At 51.0% G+C, this 18,220-nt stretch overlaps 1 protein-coding gene across 1 annotated transcript; it reads left to right on the top strand.

Moving 5' to 3' along the window:
- The first annotated feature begins 1,918 nt into the window (after window positions 1-1,918).
- ACRBP (acrosin binding protein) lies at window positions 1,919-14,933 on the top strand. Its single transcript, XM_062008995.1, has 10 exons — window positions 1,919-1,943; window positions 2,231-2,446; window positions 4,579-4,673; window positions 4,787-4,889; window positions 4,996-5,413; window positions 11,547-11,679; window positions 11,901-12,080; window positions 12,898-13,065; window positions 13,811-13,897; window positions 14,423-14,933. Exons 1-10 carry the CDS (start codon window positions 1,919-1,921, stop codon window positions 14,540-14,542), a joined length of 1,545 nt encoding a protein of 514 aa, XP_061864979.1. The 3' UTR covers window positions 14,543-14,933.
- Window positions 14,934-18,220: the final 3,287 nt, after the last annotated feature.

Genomic DNA, 18,220 nt, shown 5'->3' with positions numbered 1-18,220 from the left:
TATTCATCAGTACCAGGTCCAGCAGCACACCCCTCCTGGTTGGTTCCGCAGTCACCTGTGACAGGAAGTTGTCGTCAGCAATCTGTAGGAACCTCCTGTGTGCGCTTGGTTTTGTGGCTTTTACAACAAATATCAGGGAGATTGAAGTCTTCTGCTTTGTGTTTGTGTTCTCAGTGCATGCCTGGGGACTCTGGTCTGTTCATTCTTGCTCCCTGTTTTCATGTGCCATAAATCTCTTGCTGGCACATGTAGATGTAGGCAGTGTAGCCAACACGTGCCAGACATTCGTTACACTGTGACATGCCATGCCAGAGTGCTTTCCTAGGTCACGTATTTCCATCAGCCACCGAAGTTAGCACTGAGTTCCCCTGGGAAGCTGCTCAGTCTGGGCAACAGAAATCAGCATGAGCTATCTTGTCATTAAGGAGCAGAGGGGGTTAACATGGTTGAAGAGCTGAAGGCCTCGGAGTTGTCTAAAAACAGATAACAAGCAATGTGTCTCAACCTAAACGATGGAAGGCTAGGCATAGTCTAAAATTTGCAAGCCCCAGCAGCATTGGCTCTTGTAATGTGTGTGGCAAGAGCTAGCTGGAAAGTGTCTCAGGCTCAGTGTGTTTCTAAGAAGCTGCAAAAGCATCTTAAAATCCAATTCTGTTGTTAAATGGTCAGGCTTCTACCTTCTCAGAAATGTTACCGTTCAATAAGACATCTTAAAGCAGACTACAGCTTGTCTCCTGCAAGAATCTGCAGAGCTACGTGCTGTTGCCAGACACCTTTTTAATGGACTGCATGGCTGTGGCGGTTTGAGTTTTCACCTCAATAGCCTATATGGCCTCTCAGAGTGCTGGCAGGTCATGTGTCAGCCTTGCAAGGGCAGCCGGCACATCTGCCACACTCTGCAGCTGGTGCATACAGCCGAGCTGCTCAAATCTCCCAGCATTTGCAACAGAAGCGCCTTCTTCAGCAGCATTCTGCTGCACTCCTGGAAGCTCTGCCTGCAGCTCCCCTTTGGTTCTGCAAGGGTGGCATTTTGCAGCCAAGCTGAGGCTGTGGGGTGCTGCTGTGGGTGCACAAAGCTACCCTGCCGCCCTGCATTTTGCTTACAGCTGCAGATCATGGCACTGCTGTGCCAAGCATTTTCTTTCCAGCCATTCTGACAGTTGCTTGCCTGTAGTGGTAATGGTCCTGTCTTTCCCTCTCACATCAGAAAGTGTCCAGCCATGGGACATGCTTTGTTGGCTGCAATCCACAGGGTGCATACGTGAGCAGCTACAGCTGTGCCCAACTTTTTGGTCCCTGCAGTAAGAACAAGGCCCATGGGTGTATGTCTCCCCCAGACTCAGCCCTGTGGGGCTCTGGGCACCTCCGCAGTGGAGGTCCCAAAGCCTCTTTTTCCAGCACCACCCTCCTTTCATCTTGGAAGGTTTCAATGTGCAGAGGGGAGAGGCAAAGGGAGACAGAGGCAGAGGGAGATCAGCTGCTGCTCCCGTGATACGCTGGGGGTGCAGAAAGTGGCATGGCTGCCTGGGAGTCTGGGGTTAAACACAGTTTGTCTCCTTTCTCTTGCAGAAGAGCATAAAAAGCTACTATGGGGTACAAAGTACCCCAGAGGTGCAGATTTTGGGGTCCCGTCAGCCTGAAGCACAGTAGCCCCAGCATCTTCCTTCGCCCTGGGGTGCCCACATGCCCACGGGCAGCAGTCTGTGACACCCTGGCCACCCCATCACCTCAGTTGCCCCTGGCAGCCATCAACCATTGGCTGGTGGTCTCTGCTCTAGTGCCCCAAATTGTGATGTCATCACTCTGTCACTTCCCAGGGACACACTTGTCAAGGCTACTCTTGCCAGGGCCACACTTGCAAAGGCTACTCTTGCCAGGGCCACACTTGCCAGGGCAACTGTGCTGAAGCGTAGTCAACATGTCAGTGTTTTCCTACCTGTTCGGTGAGTGATTCCTGCCCTGAACCCCTGCCCAGTCTCCTGTGGTTTTATTTATTCTTTTTTCTTCTCTTTTTTTTTCTCTCCTCCTTTTTCCCCTTATTGTTGTGGAGCTCTTGGTTCCCCCAGGGCTCTGCAAGCTGGGCTGATGGGGGAGATCTCAGGCCAGCTCATCCCTGTACCTCACTCAGCACCAGCAGACTGCAGCAGCCACCCCACCAGCCCCTCTTTCCTTTCCTCCTGCCACTTGCTCCTGGTAAAGTGGGTTAAACATGGCCTGCCTCTTTCCCCAGGGCTCCTGACATTGTTGGTCTTGGAATCAGTGGCTTCACCAGTGCTTCCGATTCCGGGCAGCCCGCTATCACGTGAAGAGTATGAGGTCTTCTTTGAGAGCCTGAAGCCCACCTGGAAGGCAGAAACATTCTGCCACTTGCGCCAGACAAAAGGCTGCTACAGCTCTGCCATCATTAAGCTGGACATGGAGGAGAACCATGGCCTCATCCCTGAAGGTAAGGACATCATCCAAGCCCCATCCAAGCAGAGACAGGCATCGCCCCGGCTGGAGCACTGATGGTGGCTTCTCTGCCTCCAAACACCACAGGACCGCAGGAATGGTGGAGGGATGGGTCACTTTGGTGTCTCTAGCCCAAGGCCCAGCTCAGAGCAGGATACTCTGAGCACTGGACCACCCTGGCTTTGAGCAAGGGAGTTTGTGGCCTGTCTGGGCACTGCCTCCAGTGCTGCACCACTTTCCCAGAGGAAAGTAGTTTTCCTAATGGCCAGTCCTAACCTCCCAAACTGGGATTTGCAGTTTTTTCCCTCTTCTCTTCTCTGGCACCAGGAAGAAGAGTCTGACATTGCCACCCTGTAGCTTTCCTCCAGGGGGCTGCCGTCAACTCACTGGCCATTAGTGGGCTGCCATTAACTGACTTCCCCATGCGCCCTTCAGCCTGCAGCTGAACAGGCACAGCTGCCTCAGTCTCTCTTCATGGGTCCCAGGTTGAAGGCCACAGCCACTTCAGGGCCCTTCACTGAGCTCTTCACTTTCTCCACATCTTCCTCAGTGGGATGTGGGGGGGGGGGGAAACTGTCTGCATTTTTGCATTTTGCTGAAGCTCTCTTCCCAACAATTTGTCTCACAGCCTTTCTGTCTCCTTCCTGCTTGATCTGGGTTTAAGGCAGAAGCATAACTCATGGGCTACCAGAGGTCTTTAAGAAAGCTTGAGCTGATAAGCTGCTTTTTTAAGTGTTTAGTATTTCAGAAGCCAAGAAACATCCCGGTTCAGAAAGTGCCATAGCAACAGCACCCTTTAAATCTCTGCAGTCATACTTTCCCTACACCCCTGCATCAGAGAATTTAAGTGGCATAATTATATCTGTGCAGCTGAAAAACTTGGGACTACTTCTGTTGTATTTTTCTTCAGAGGAAAAAAAACAGGAACAATTTTCTCATAAAAATGTCTTTATATTTAGCTATGAACGTCAATGAACTGAATGATCAGCCAACTGTGCTGATTTGCTCTGCAGCTGCAGGGCAACTATTTCTTGCTTGTTTCTGCAGCTGTGTCAGGAGAATGGATCCTGCCCCACATCAGCAGAGCCAGGGAAGGGTCCTGGGCTCCCCTCTCACTTGTGGGCACCTGCAATCTACAATGCCCTGGTGCCAGGTGCACTGGGGACCTTCCCTTCTTCCTTTCCCAGTGCCCTAACCCTGCACTTTGCTTCCTCCAGCCACGCTCCCACCGCTGCTGCGGCCTTTGGGGGTTCAGCTGCCAAGAACAGGAGCATCTGGGAATGCCAGGAGATGGGACTGTTTTGCAGGATATCCTCTCTGCTTTGCCAACTCTTCTTGCATCCCTCAGCTCAACAGACCCATCTGGCAGACTTTATTCCCCTCCATATTGCCTTCCTTCCACCTTTGGGGCTATTTTGGCATGTGTTGCTGGGCATGCCAAGGGCCAAGTGGACGTGGCAGAGCATCTGCCCTCACATGCTTTGTCTCTGCTGTCTCCACACATAAATGGCAGCACTGCCTATGGCCAAATATTCATGAGCATTACTTGTGCCTCTTCCGGTGGGGTGCTGCAGAAAGCAGTTCCCTTGTGTTTTAAAGCAGGGAAGCCTACACAGAACCTTGCAGTGCTCTTTGTTGTGCAAGAGACTCAGGAGGATGTTTCCTGATGAATGGCTGCAAACCCCTTTGACTGGCTCCATCTTTTAGCGATGATGCAATTGCAACCCTCCCATGCTGGGAGCTCCTGCAGAAGGAGTTGGCCAGGAAGCTCAAGGGGGTGGCTTCCTGGCATCCAGCAGAAGCTGTAGCTGTTTGCAGCAATCACATGGGCAGGAGGAGCAGAGGAAAGAGGCAGACGATCCTGCTGCTTAAACTGAGCAGCTGGTGCTGGGAAGAGCTCCCCTTGGCAGGAAGGTTAGAGAAATCAAAGGAAAAATGAGTATTTCAATAGAAAAGATGAGCTGAGAGAAAGAGGACATGGGGATAACTGCTAAAGGAGGCAAGCTGCTTGACTGTCAGCCACAAGCTGCTCAAAGACACCCATCTCTTGTTGTGCCCACTCCAAGGGGGTACATGCCAAAGCCTGTGGTCTGCCCCATCTCACATCTCTCTCTCACTTCTTTCCAGGTCCAGTCTGCTCTGAATTCCTGGAGGCACCGAGCTTTCAGTCTTTCTGCCATTTCACCCAATACCGCTGCATCAAACAGCAGTTCTACACCAAGGTGGGCAGCAGCATTCGGGATGGGGTGAGGGGAAGAACCTCTTGGGAGATGGATGAGGAGGAAGGGAAGATAACACAGTGGGACTCACATTTCTCCCTCTTCCCTCCGCTCAGCGGATCCCGTGTACAGGTTTATCTCCAACAAACCTCCAGTTGACGGAGCAACCCACCACTGTGGTCTTCAAGGCAGAGGACAAAAGCTCTCCTACACAGATAGGTAAGGGTGCCCTGAGCTGTGCTGCGCAGCCCTGTTTGCCTGCTGATCCACTGTAGCTGCTCTTTCCCCACCAGTGGCCTCAGGCTCCATCCTACTCTCTCCCCAGCTCCAGAGCAGGCTCGTCTCTCATCTGCTGATGGTCTGATTAACAACATGGTGAAAGTTCTCCTGGACTACTCGTACATACTGTCAGGTCTGAAATCGCCACTGGAGAAGCTCCCCCTGACCACACCAGGAAGGGTGATACCAACACAGGCCATGGAGCTGGCCGTGCTCCCACCAACCCCACAGGTCCCAACTGCCTCAGCCCTGTCACCTCCCAGCCCGGGACCCTCCGCCCAGACAGAGCGAACATGGAGGCAACACTTATGGAACAAAATCCGGCCCATCATCTACTTGTCCCTCTCCCGGAAGCTGCCTCAGGTCACCACAGTCTCTGCTCCAAACTTCATGAGCAAACCAATAACAGAAAACACATCCATCAGCACCAAGGAGGAGGTGCAGAAAACAGCCTCCCATGGCAGGTGAGAGGAAGACCCGTCTCCCCACCCAGAGGTTGGCACACCACCTAGCAGGGCTGTCCTGATACGAGCCACCTGGTAGCCCTGCAGCACACATGCCCCTGCCCTGAGCAGCAGGTGGGCACAGGCAGGTTTTCTGGGGCAGCTGACCCTGACAGAGCAGGCAGGCACCCAGGGAGCCCCTCAGACAGCCTTTAGAGACAGCACAGACTAAGCTGGGAGAGAGTGACCCAGCACTGCTGGGTCCTGAAAAGTGTTCCTGTATTTATGTCCTGAGCAAAATGCATTTAGACTGGGCCAGAGCTAAAGGCAGGGCTTTCTCCCGTGCACATGTATCGCCCACACTGTGGCTATCTGCAGTGTGCAATTACCTCTGCACTCATCCTTCTCCCAGCTCACATTTCCTGAAAGTCATAGCTTCCTTGCAGAGACACGGGTCCTTGGGACTCTGGAATAAACATGTATCTCACTGTGCTCCTCACCTCTCTGCATGTAACAATGAAGCAGATGTTTCTTAAAACAGTCTGATCTGAGGAGCACTCCAAGGACTACTCCATCCTCACCTAGGTAAAGCAAAAGCAGCCACAGGCTAGGAAACAAAGATGGGAGCACAGATCTTCACTCCTGGGTGTGCAGGACCACTACTTCTCAAGCACATACACTTCTCTGTATTCTGGATCAGTGCATTACTCTTCCCAGGGTGTTTCTGGTTTCCTGATGTGGTTTTGAAAGCAAACACATGGTCTTGCTACAATCCAGCTTGCTGCAATCCCTTTACGTGCCCTTCTTGGTTCCTCTGGCCTAGGGATGCTTTAGGAGCTTGTCAAGCACCTTGTGCTCTTCCTAGTTGATCTGCCAGGATCCTTTTGCTTCTGTCTTCAGGCAGCTGGGGCTAGTGAGACAAAACAGGAAAGACCTGCAAAAGGATTGTGTGTCTTCACTCCTATTAACTTTTTTCATCCTTCAGTGCTTTGTGATTGAGAAGCATTTGTCTTGGCTGAGATGCAAAGGTTATTTTGCTTGTCAAGAGAAAAAAAAAGTGCTGTCTAAATGCAGTTTTTGTGGAGAAGTCACTTTGGTTTCACTCTGTTGCTGGCTACGATTTTGCTATAAGCACAGAGGTTTTGTGTATGATTGCACAGCTGTAGTTTCTATTAAAAACACAGCACACTACTACAGCTGGGTCAGAGTTTACATGCCACTTTGGCATGTAAAAATTAATTGCATCATTGTTAAAGCTATAACTTTTCTTTTGCAAGGCTTACATCCATATTGTGGCAGGCTTTTACCACCTGGTGTACGTACTCTCAGACAAAATTCTGTTTCCTTGAGGATACATTCATTTTCCCTGCTTCTGAAACAGAGCCCTGCTCTGATTTGGTTGTGTCAGGACTGTTGAGGGACTGCTGTGATTGCAGATGACACTCGCTACTCTGATGCAGAGTTTCTCAAAGACACTAATGCCGACTGCATGCCTGTAGCCTGGTAGCCAAGCCCCATCAATCATGCTCAGCACAGCTCAAACTCGAGCGAGGATGAAAAGCCAAGATAGGCCGCGCCTGTCGGCTTTGCTGCTCACCGCATCCCACTTCCTCTCAAAGGGGACTTCAAAGCATGCCCTCAAAAGAAGGGTGAAAGGCTTTGAGGCTTTTTTCTGTTCCAGCAAGAGCAGCAGTGCTGGGAGGGACTGGTCAGTGTGCACAGGTGCCATTCAGCCTCTAGTTTATCATGCAGCGCTCACGGCTATGACAGGCACTGAACGTGGGGCTGCGTGTCTTCCCTAGGCCTTATGTCCAGTGGGACATCCACCCCTTCTTACTCACCTCTGCTTGTGGCAGCTGCTCTGGTAACTCTGCTGTCTTTTGTAGTACCTGATGAAGCTAGCTGTGACTGGAGAGGCTTCAGAGGGAGACAGGGCAAAGGTAGCCATATAACAAGGTAAAGAACTTGCAGCACGCTTCTGTGGCGTTTCTGCTAGCAGTGAATCATTATGGGGGAGAAAAATGTCTGCACTTCAATTTTTAGTCCTTGTGCTTTCTGCCCAACAATTAGAAAGCTATTTATTCCCCAGGATTTCCTCTCTCTAACCTGCACACTGCAATTCAGCCTTGCAGAGACTCTTAGAGCTCTGTAGCTCTTACATTATAAAGCCCATGCAACTCTGATTTTCTGCAGTAATTTCCAGTGTCCATTTAAAACAGCCACACACTCCAGCCCTGCATGCACCCTTCTGCCATGGGTTTCAGCAGTAGAGTGTGCAGAAGGAGGTCAACCGCCCTGCTCTTCTGCTTGCACACTAGAATTGCATTTGGACTTTTTCCCAGGGCTTCCTGCTGTTGCATTTTTTGCCCTCTAGGGCCCTGACACCCATTTCAGCGTACTGTCTATCCCGCATGCAGAGCTCGTGCTGTTGGTGTTTGTGCTCGTGGTTGATGTGAGCAGAACATCCCCAGCAAGGCTGAGCCCAGCCCCCCCACTGGCTCCTGCTTTACCCCTCCAAACGGTCCCTGTGGTTCTTAGGCACCTCATCCTGTGGTTCTTATGTACCTCACCCCCAACAGCTTCAAGAACAAACACTTTGTTAAAAAGTATCACCCCAGAAAAAAAGCCCAAAACTACACTCTTTTTGAATTATCATCACCCATTGGCAATTACTTTTTTTTACCTTGGGTCTTGTGGGGCGGGACCCGCTTCCCTGGCACTTCTCAGCTGCTTTTGGGGACTAGCTGTTGCTTGGGGATAATGGAAATGTCTCTCACACAGAGGTGGTAAACCAAATCATACTTTGCAACCGTGAGGCCAGAAAACCTCACAGTAGAGGTGGAGAACAGAGATAAAGGAGGAAATGGATGTGGCAGAGAAAGCAACAGGATTTCTTTGTAACATCAGGCTGATGGCATGACGGTTTCCTGAGTGGGTAAACAGAAGTTGTGCGCTCAGTCCATGTGCATCTGCTGCACTGTGGCAAACAGTAGTGGTGTGTAGGGATGTGGGCTCTCTGATGTGCACGAGGCAATCACATCAGACCTGATCCATAAAGCTAAAGTTTGCAGTGCCGCAGAGGCTCCTTACCATGTCTGACTTTGCGTCTGTTCTGAGCAAGTAGGTCATCAACACTCAGCAGATGTTTTATCACTACTTAACAGCTACTTATGGAAGCACTCTTTTTAGAAAAAAATGGAGCTGAAGTCCCTTTGACTGCCCCTTTTCCCCGTAATCATCTATTTGCATCTTCTTTGGTCTGTAGTTGTTGGACTAGGACATGTGGTGTTGGAGACAAGCAAAGGCTGTTAAACCCATTTATTAGCAGTTGCTTTCTAACCCTCAGGTTGTTATTTACTTGCTATTTTTAAAAAAGCACAGCAAGCTGGACAGTTTTCTTCATTTTTTTTCTACCTCGGTGATGAAAACACCAGAGCTATTCATATCATTTTTAATGATGGTTAATGTGCCTCTGACTTTACTGGCTTGATCCTCCTAGTGTGATGAAGAAGCAATCAAATCACAATGTGCCACTGGAATAACAAGCAAGTAGGGGAACAATAGCCAATAATGACATATTTGTGGATAAATTCTTTCAGATAAGCTTGGAGAATAATAACAAGGTCATTAATTGAAATTTGTGAGTGCCATCAAGATGACCCAGCGTGTTGCCCAATGCTTTGCCAAGTGATGGGAGGCAGTGGGAAGGACACAGGCATCAATAGAAAGGTTAATCTTACTTTACTGTCTACTTTAAAATGTTAACAGAAGATATGATAAAGCATTCAGGTACAACAATAAGCTTATGACACTCTGATTCCTAAGCAGCAAAGAGCACAAGCACAAGGTAATGCACCTAATTGTTACTACAGAATAGCGATAGTGACTAAGAATCATCACCAATTGCCATATTGATATGTTACCATCATCCAGACCCACAGTTGCTGGGGTGCCTTGGGTGCAGCGAAGGTTTGGAAGGCCTTTCCTGGCAATTGGGATGTCCTGCGCAGTGTGTGCGCTCACAGGGGTGGCTACCAAAGAGCTGCTGCACAGGGATTCGGCTTTATAGTCAAAACCTGGCAAATCAGGATGACTTGCGTTTTCTTTGTGCAGCAACACCTGGCACATTATCCTCCAAGCTGGATCCCGCCCAAGTCTGGCCAGGACTTAGAGAGGAAGCCAAGGGAGTATTTTTGATTTTGTGGTTTTCAACTTTGTGTTTCTCAACTGGTGTCTGCTGATGGCTGCTAAAAAGTTGCTAGTATCAGCAAGTGCTATTTTGCAGGGTCTGTCTAGAGTCCAGCTATTGTCTGAGGCCTGTTACCCAGGCCTTGGCATATCACCCAGACAGTTTACCAAATCTTGAAGGCAAAGATCCAGCTGTGCAGAAGCAGTCAGGCATCTGAGTGGTGGCAGGAACTCCCTTTGGCTGTCACAGAATCATCAGCAAAGTGTACTAAACACTTGTTCTCCTGGGCTACAACTGCTTAAGAGATAAATGGTCCCCACGCAAAGAGCAATCCTCTGTGGAAGAGAAATGCTAGATGTGCCTTGGGGGCTGTCACTGGTTCTTAGAAATGTCCAGCTCCCAGTCACAGAAAAATGCTGAGAGGGTTGAATTGAACAACATTAGATAAGATTTTCAACTGGGATGAGCACAGACTTTTTGTTCTAAATTTCTAAACTTCGTATTCTTCTTTGTTTCCTAAATGGTCTAAATGTTTACAGAGGAAAAAACAAACAAAAGAAACTAAACCCAAATATAAAAGGGATCATGCGGAGCCCCTGGATGGAGGAGTAAACATAAAACATATTACATGTTTTGAAAGTTTGTTTCTCTCTTTTACTGGTACATTCTAATTTTTTCCAACCTTCCTTGAAAGACCTGATATCTATCACTGCTATCCTCAAGTTTGTATTCTTTTGTCCTCTCTGAACTCTGACCTTCCCTCCACAGGCCTCTGACCAGGCTGGTCACACCGTGGTGCATGGCAGTAGGAGATGCTTCCTTGGATGCTTGCAATAATTAGATTCCAGGTTTTCAGCTGTCCAGTTTTTCAGTGGATGTGATTGATGTGCTGTGGACTGTCACTGCAGTAATTTGTTTGTACCCATAGAATTGCATTTGCAGCCTTTCCACAGTGTTGTACAGGGTAGTGTGTGGAAGGAGCACCTTCGCTTGCCTCGATGTGTCTGCTGCTCTGTGATAAAAGAAGTTTGAGTATAATGCCTTTAAAAAAAAATCTAGCACTCATCACATTTTTCCCTGACTATGATTTTCCAGCTTTTCTTGTTGTATCTCAGTGAGAGAGACATGTTCATTTGCTGGTTAGTGTTATTTGGTTATTTGGATACCGGATCACTTGTTTCCAACCCGCTGCAAGTGCAGAGCACGTGCTGTGAGCTTCATCCGCAATGTGTGGTGGGGCCCAGGGATCTATTAAGGAGGTGCATAAATCTTCCTATGAGTAGCCCTAATGCTTACCCACATTCTCCTATATGAGTGCACACCTAAGCTGGGTGCAAACGCCAAGCGCAAGGATGAACCTGTGCATACAGTGTACGCCTCTCACGTGCCCCTGGAGCTGTGGATGGCAGTCATTCCTTACAGCTTGGTTACTTCATACACAGTGTAATCCCAAGAGCTTGACAGCAGGGAAGTTGATCCCTCTCAGCCTCCAGGCCTGGCAGTCCATCTGATCACTCACATTGGCCTTCCTGCTCAGCACAGGATGTGGAGCCATGCCTGATGTGTCCTGAGGAAAATCAGTATTGTGTGACTGAGCTTACAGACTCTTCTCCTAAGATAAATTTGGGATATTTTTTGAAGTCTCCAAGCTCTGGAGAAACCACCCCATCAGCTCCTCCTGTGCTAAACAGGGCCACCAAGATGATCAGGGCACTAGAACATTTTTCATATGAGGAAAGGCTGCAGGAACTTTCCCAGTTCTTCTCACGTGGTCTCAAATGCACACAATCCCCCGAACCTCCGTGTTATACAGGCACTTATGGACTCTGCAAATACCCCCGTTCCTCCCTGCACAGTTTGGCCAAGAGTCCTGAGGTTTCTTTAGGAAAGGGTTTTTTTGAGATCACTTTCCTCCCTTTCAGTTTTTAATTACAAATCTACCTCCTCCATCCCTTTCTCTGTCAGCCTTTTAGCCCTGAATTTGGATCAGGCAATGACGATCCTGTGCAAGGCAGTGCTGGAGGGAAACTGTCTCTCGGAGGCATACACAAAGGCCTGGAAGGAGATGGAAGCAAAAGTCTATGAGTTTGGAGATGAGGTAAGGATGCTGATGTCCACCTTTGACCCACACTGTGTGCACGGCTCCCTGCAGGGCTTACCACAATGCTCTGGCTACCAGAGCTGTTAGCCATGCCCTTTCAGGTGCCACCTCCTGGGAGAAGCTGGCCTGGGTGATCAGAGATGCAAGCTGCAAGCCAGGGATGTGGGAACACCTTGGTCTCCTTTTCACCCCTGAGCCCCCCACTGCTTCCCCTCCAGGTGTGTGACAGCCTCGGACGTCGTCACATGGAGCTGTGCCATGACTGCGCTTTCTGCTCGCTGAAGAGGGAGCAGTGTAAGGACAGCAGAAACCTGACCCGTGTCCACTGCAATGCAGGCAGCTTCACCACCTACATCAACCCTGAGATCTCAGCCCAGCACCAGGCCGCAGCCAACAAGGTACTGAGCGTGCCGCATGTGCTCCTCGCCTCTGACGAGGAGCCCGCACTCCTGGGTGGAGGGGAAGGGGAGGAAGAAGCACGGCTCTCTTTATGCCATTCCTTTGGGGAATGAACTCTTAGTAGTTTAGGGGAAAGGGACGTGGAGGTCCTGGTGGACAGCAGGATGACCATGAGCCAGGAATGTGCCTTCATGACCAAGAAGGCCAGTGTCATCCTGGGGTGTATCAGAAAATGTGTGGTTAGTAGGTCGAGACAGATTCTCCTCCCCCTCTATTCTGCCCTCATGAGACCACATCTCAAATATTGTGTCCAGTTCTGGGCCCCTCAGTTCAAGAAGGGCAGGAAGCTTCTGGAGAGACTTCAGCACAGGGCCACAAAGATGATTTGGGGAGTGGAGCATCTCAATTATGATGAAAGGCTGAGGGACCTGGGGCTCTTCAGCTTGGAGGAGACTGAGGGGTGACCTCATTAATGTTTACAAATATGTAAAGGGCAGGTGTCAGGAGGATGGAGCCAGGCTGTTCTCAGTGATGTCCAATGATAGGACAAGGGGCAACGGGTACAAGCTGGAACATAAGAGCTTCCAAAGAAACATAAGGAAAAACTTCTTCACTATGAGGGTGAGGGAGCACTGGAACAGGCTTCCCAGATGGATTTTTGAGTCTCCTTCTCTGGAGACATTCCAAACCCAACTGGATGAGTTCCTGTGTGACCTACTCTAGGTGGATCCTGCTCTGGCAGGGGGGTTGGACTAGATGATCTTTCGAGGTCCCTTCCAGCCCTTGAGATTCTGTGATTCTGTCATTCCTTTGCAGATCAGCTCCTCAGAGACCTGGCAGTACTATGGAATGAAGGATTTCCTGGGGCTGAAAGCAGAGTACTGGTGCAGCCAGATGGCAACGCGTGGCTGTGAGGACAAGCGTGTGGCTCTCTGGCTGAGGATAGAGTACACCGCTTTCCCAGATGGAGATGCCTCGGACCAGGTGGGTGCCCAGGGGATACTACTGTCTCTCCTTCTGCTTTCTCTGGCCCTCTACCCTGGCTTAAGCTCAGCCAGGCACAAGGACTTGTTCCTCCAGCCCCTGTGGTGGGATGGGGAAGAGAAAAGGTAACTGAGGGCCTCGTGGAAATCCCCAAGGACAAGGAGGACTCACTCACCAATTATACTCCCAGACAAAACAGACAGGACTACTTGACTTAGTGAAAAACACACATTAATTTAATCAGCTACTAACCAAAAGCAGAGCGAATCGAAAACAAAACAAAGTGGGATGATGAGGAAAATGTGCAACCAGCTCATTAAGACCGCCTTACCTCACCTTCCCCTCTGGGCACAGACACTCCTCTGCTGTGAGGTCCTCCATGAGCTGCTGGTGGATCTCAATTCCACCATTACCCTCCATGGAGCACAGAGGAGAGCCACCATATCAGCATGGGATGCAGGGGTCTCTGCTCTGGCACACCTCTTCCCTTCTTCCTTTGGGGTCCACACAGTCACTTCCTTCTCATCCCATTCCTTCCACCTCCTCCTCGCGCTACAGACTTCCTCCCCTTAAATAGTGGCAGCAGAGACATTGGATAGGTCTAACTGGGCCAGAAGTGAGTCCAACTCAGAGCTGGGGGAAGTTTTGAGAACGCCTCATGATGTCACCTCTGCAGCCACCTCCCCGTTACCAAAAAAGCTCATCTTCACAAAAAGTCAACACACCTTCCTTCCCATTCCCCCAGATCTGTGACTCAGATGGAGTTCAGTACCCCAGCTACTGCGTGTTCAAGAGCCACCAGTGCTTCCAGAAGAGCGTCTACAACGTGCAGGTGAGAAGTAGCACGTGGTGCCCTTTACCCAGCCTTCTCTTCCACGGCTGGGACCTCCACAGCCAGCCCCGAGTCCCCTGTCCAGCTGCTTTTCCTTTGGCAGGACAGAGTTGGGTGTGTTTGGGGGAGGGTGACAAATACTGACTCAGGAGCCACTGGCATGGAGCTGAGGCGGTGGCATTTGCACAGAGGTTGTCAGAGATTGCCGCGGAGATGCTGCTCTGCTGAGACAGAGGAGCTGTGGGGAGGCTCCTGCCCATCGGAGTGTCCCTGCGTACCCCAGCAGGGCACGCTCTCCCCCAGCGACAGGGTGCTGCCTCGCTGCCAGCAAAACCCAAACCCAGCAGAGCTGGAGAGAGGACTAGCCTCTGTCTCATTAAACACATGCACCAGCCTCTCCCTCCCGCTTCCCAGCTGGCTCTGCCCTCTTTCCCCTGGTGCTCCCACCATCCCAGCCTCCATCGTGGGGTCCTCTTTCCTTGAGGGAAGCATGGGCAGGCCTATGAACTCATGCTCTCCTCACAGGTGTTTCGCTGCAGCTGCCACAGAAACAAGAAGTACCAGGTGCTGACTGAGGAGGAGGGAGAGGAGAAGGTGCAGCTGTGGCGCCAGCATTTCTACCTGCCCAAGAATGAAACACGGTAGTGGGGGCGGCACAGGAAGCTCAGTCCTCTGGGAACAGGCTCCCTGGGACTTTGCTGGGGCAGAGAGCCTGGATAGACTCGGACAACTCTTGCCAGACCCCTTGCTGGCCAGCCAGCCCATCAGGGCAGGATCTGCCCCTCGGAGGCCCTGCCAGCGACTCATCATGAGGGAAGCTTCACTCATCAGCATTTCCCTGTGGCACTTGCTGGGACTTCTCCTGAAAACATTTTCTGCAGCCAGAGGAGTAGCTGAGCTTTGGAGAAGGCATCAGCTGCGGTGTCCTGTGTTTAATTTTCGGGGCACGGCCAGGCTATTGCACCCCACGCTGATTTCACGCTGTAAGGAGGGCTGCGGCTGCTCAGTCAGGACTGAGCATCGGGCTACAGGCGGTCAGCGGTGAGACCCGCAGTAGCATTGCTCGTTTTCTGTGTTCATCTGCTGCTGTTATGTCTGTTTGTTCTCCCCTTGTGTTTTCTATTAAACTGTCCTTATATCTCAACCCAAAAAGCTTTACCTTTTCCTCCTGATTCTCCTCCCAGTCCTGCTGAGGTGGGGAGGAGTGAGCGGCTGCGTGATTTGGCTGTTGTCAGCTGGGTTTAAACCGTGACACCTGGGAATCTGGGTTCAGAGCCACTGGCCCGAGCATCTGTGTTTGAAATCCCCAGCCATCTCTTGCCTCCCCAGCCCTGTAGGCCTGTATCCCTCAGTACTTCCCTCTGAGAAGAGAGAAAAAAAATATTGCTAAGCCAATATGAAACAGAATGGGATCCACTCTGTGGAAAACAGGCTGGCTTGGGTCTCTAAAAGAAATCCCCGAGCCAAGGGAAGAGATAGTGAACTGCTCTGACCCATGGGGATGCGTGGAAGGGAACAGATCTGCTCAGAGCCAGAGGATGCTCAAGGGATCAGATGTGACAATGGCCCCCGCAGAGGTTGGTGTCTGCTCAGGAGGGACTGGAGAGGCAGGGGAGCCCTTCAGAGCAGAAAAGGAAAAGTAATATCCTTTGCAGAACAGGCCAAGGAAGGTAAATCACAGGTGGGTTCAGTGAGGAAAAGGACTGCCAAGAGGCGGGGAGGGAAGGCCAGGATTCTCCTCCACACTGACAAGGAGCCAGCACAGTGTGAACGGCTTAGTGCTGGGCTGAGGAAAGGCAGCAAGACATAGACCCATTCTGGGACCTCTTGGCTGCCCCAAACTGCTCCTTGGGGCTGGAGAGCTGAACCAAGGTCCACCTAGCCAGGGATAAGTCCCTTCCAGCTCTTGTTCCTGCCCTTACCTTCCTCCCAGCCTCATTGCTGTGTAGGTTCATGAAGTTCAGCTGGAGGAGACACCAAGACTCCTCTCAGGGTTGTCTACAATGGCTTGACAAAAGGCAATTCCATAAGAGTTTATCAGAGCAGCCTGGCCACTGGAAACCTGCAAGAGGGAAAGCAGCCATGAGATGAAGAAGCAGCAGCTCTGGGAGGAGCTCCTAAAGGGCTGAGGGCCGTGGAGAAGGGAGGTGTCTTCTACTCTGGTGAGGAGGCCTTCCCCATGGATCTTCTCTGTCACCAGCCTCCTCCATCACTTTTGGGGCTGGCTCTTCAGAGCCTGTGGTTGCAGCTGCTCTTCTCCAGCTCTCCACAGCTGCAGGCACGAGACACGACAAAGGCAATGCCGGTGGCGGAGGGAGCTCATATGGCTGCAGAGAGCACCACTGTCAGCAGATGATCTGGTTGTCTTCCTCCACAGCCAAGTCACTTCATCAGCAGAAGACAGCCTTGGACCCTGTCAGCAGCAAAGCCTTCCACACAAGAAAAGCCTGGCAGCACCAAGCAGCTGTTGCTAGACCCACCAGCTCAGCATCGCTTTGTCACCGAGCCCTTTGGGGAGTCAGAGAGTTCTCCTGCAGTGAAAGTTCGTGGGAGCAGAGAGGGGAAAACATGCTGCCTCTCTCATCTCCAGTTACCATCCTCGAGGACCCTCTTTCATCTGCCTCTTCCAAGCTGGAGATACTTTTTCTACCCTGAAGCCCACACAGTTACAGCAGACACATGCCAGCAGCTCCCAGGCTCTCTTAACTCTTTCCATAGCAGCTCTCCCTTCACTCCTCTCACTTTCTTCCCCATGGAAGAGAGACAGTCCTTGCCACTCTCCTAAGCAGACATAATGAGGTGGCGGCTTCTCTGCTCAGTGAGTAGCCCTTTCCTAAGAGCCCTTTGGGAGTCCAGGAAAATGTGAGTTGCATGACCAGGGAGCTGAAACGTCCTGGGAGAAAAGCCTGGGGTTTCCCCAGCAAACATGGGAAGTGATGACTGTCCCCATCACCCTGGAAAGTGAATCTCCTCACATATCCAGGTGGTTCCTGCTTTTTCTATATGAATCATTCAGGAAGTAAAACATGGCTGCTCTGACCTTGCTTTGGTCCTTCCCAACACAGCCCCACGTGTGAGTTCACCCCTTTGCTGTGCTCTTCCACATTTCCCTGCACAAAGAGGTCTGAAGAGTACTGGGGTTCATCATCCATGCTGTCAAACCTGAGCAGCCCCCCTGCTGCAGCACTTTCCACCTCTCTCCTTGCCTTCTCAGCTCCCCCCATCCATCATTCTGCTGGGTCCTTGCTCCTGCTTTCTCCGTGGTGGCGGGCATGTTGGGATCTGCAGCATCAGGGTGTAGCCTCCGACACACACCCCAGTAATCTGGTCTTACCTGCTGTAGACTCAGACAGTAGTGAGGAAATGACGGGAGTTGCACTGCTCTTCCCAACAAGTTGAGCCTCCAAGAGACAGTGAGGGGCAGAGACGTGAGCACACCTGGGCTGGGAGAGACTGGGCTCATGGGCTGATGCACCAAGACCTCGCAAGGTGAGAGAACCTGGCTGGGGGAGGGATGCTGGGGGGAGGCCCATGGGCTAGGCTAAGTGCCACAGAGGAGCTAAGTGACACACAGAGTAAAGCCAGGACTGCCAGGCTCAGCCAAGTGTGTGTGCGGGCGTGTGCAGGGGGTGAGGGCTGCAGGGCAGAGGAAACTTCCCATGGAGATTCCTCAGAGACTCCTCTTGCAAATAGAGAAGGACACCTCACTCCCCTATATCTGCAAGCCTTTATCAGTAACAGAGCCTCAATGGGAACTGAAGAGACGCCAAAAAAAAAAGCTGTGAGAACAAAGATCCCAGCAACTAAGGAGTGAGAAAAGGGGTCTGGAGACACTTAGAGAGGCACGAAAAAGGAGCAGGGTGGAATCAGTGGTTTGGGTGCTATTGCACCCTCCAAGGATTTATGAACAGCAGGAACATATGTCCCTTGGCATGTCACTCCCTGAATGAGGAGGCAGTGACAGCAGACCACGGCAGGCAGGGAGTGAGAAAGTCAAACACCAGCAGCAACAGCCAACGGTTAGAGGAGCTGGGCAAGGGCTGCAGAAAAAGAGGGAGCCCACAGGCACAGCACCTTCTTCTTGGGGCAGCTGCTCCTGGAAAGGGCAGCTGTAGGATTAGGTGTGTCCCCATGACCTGTGTCTTCTTCCAGGTGTGCTGGGACTAGCAAAGCAGAACTAAAACTTGAAGCCAAGGAGTTCCAAGTGGGCTTGCGGGAGGGCAGATCTCTTCCCAACTACCCTCAGCAGTGCAAGGTCATAGATACCCTGCTAAATCAGCCCTTGCACTTTCATAGTGCCCTGGCTCCTGCAGACTTTAACAA

Source organism: Colius striatus, chromosome 1, assembly GCF_028858725.1.
Source record: "Colius striatus isolate bColStr4 chromosome 1, bColStr4.1.hap1, whole genome shotgun sequence".
NCBI classification, from domain to species: Eukaryota; Metazoa; Chordata; class Aves; order Coliiformes; family Coliidae; genus Colius; species Colius striatus.
Note: the sequence above shows the minus strand (reverse complement) of the source record. Positions and strands in the feature narration are given on the sequence as shown.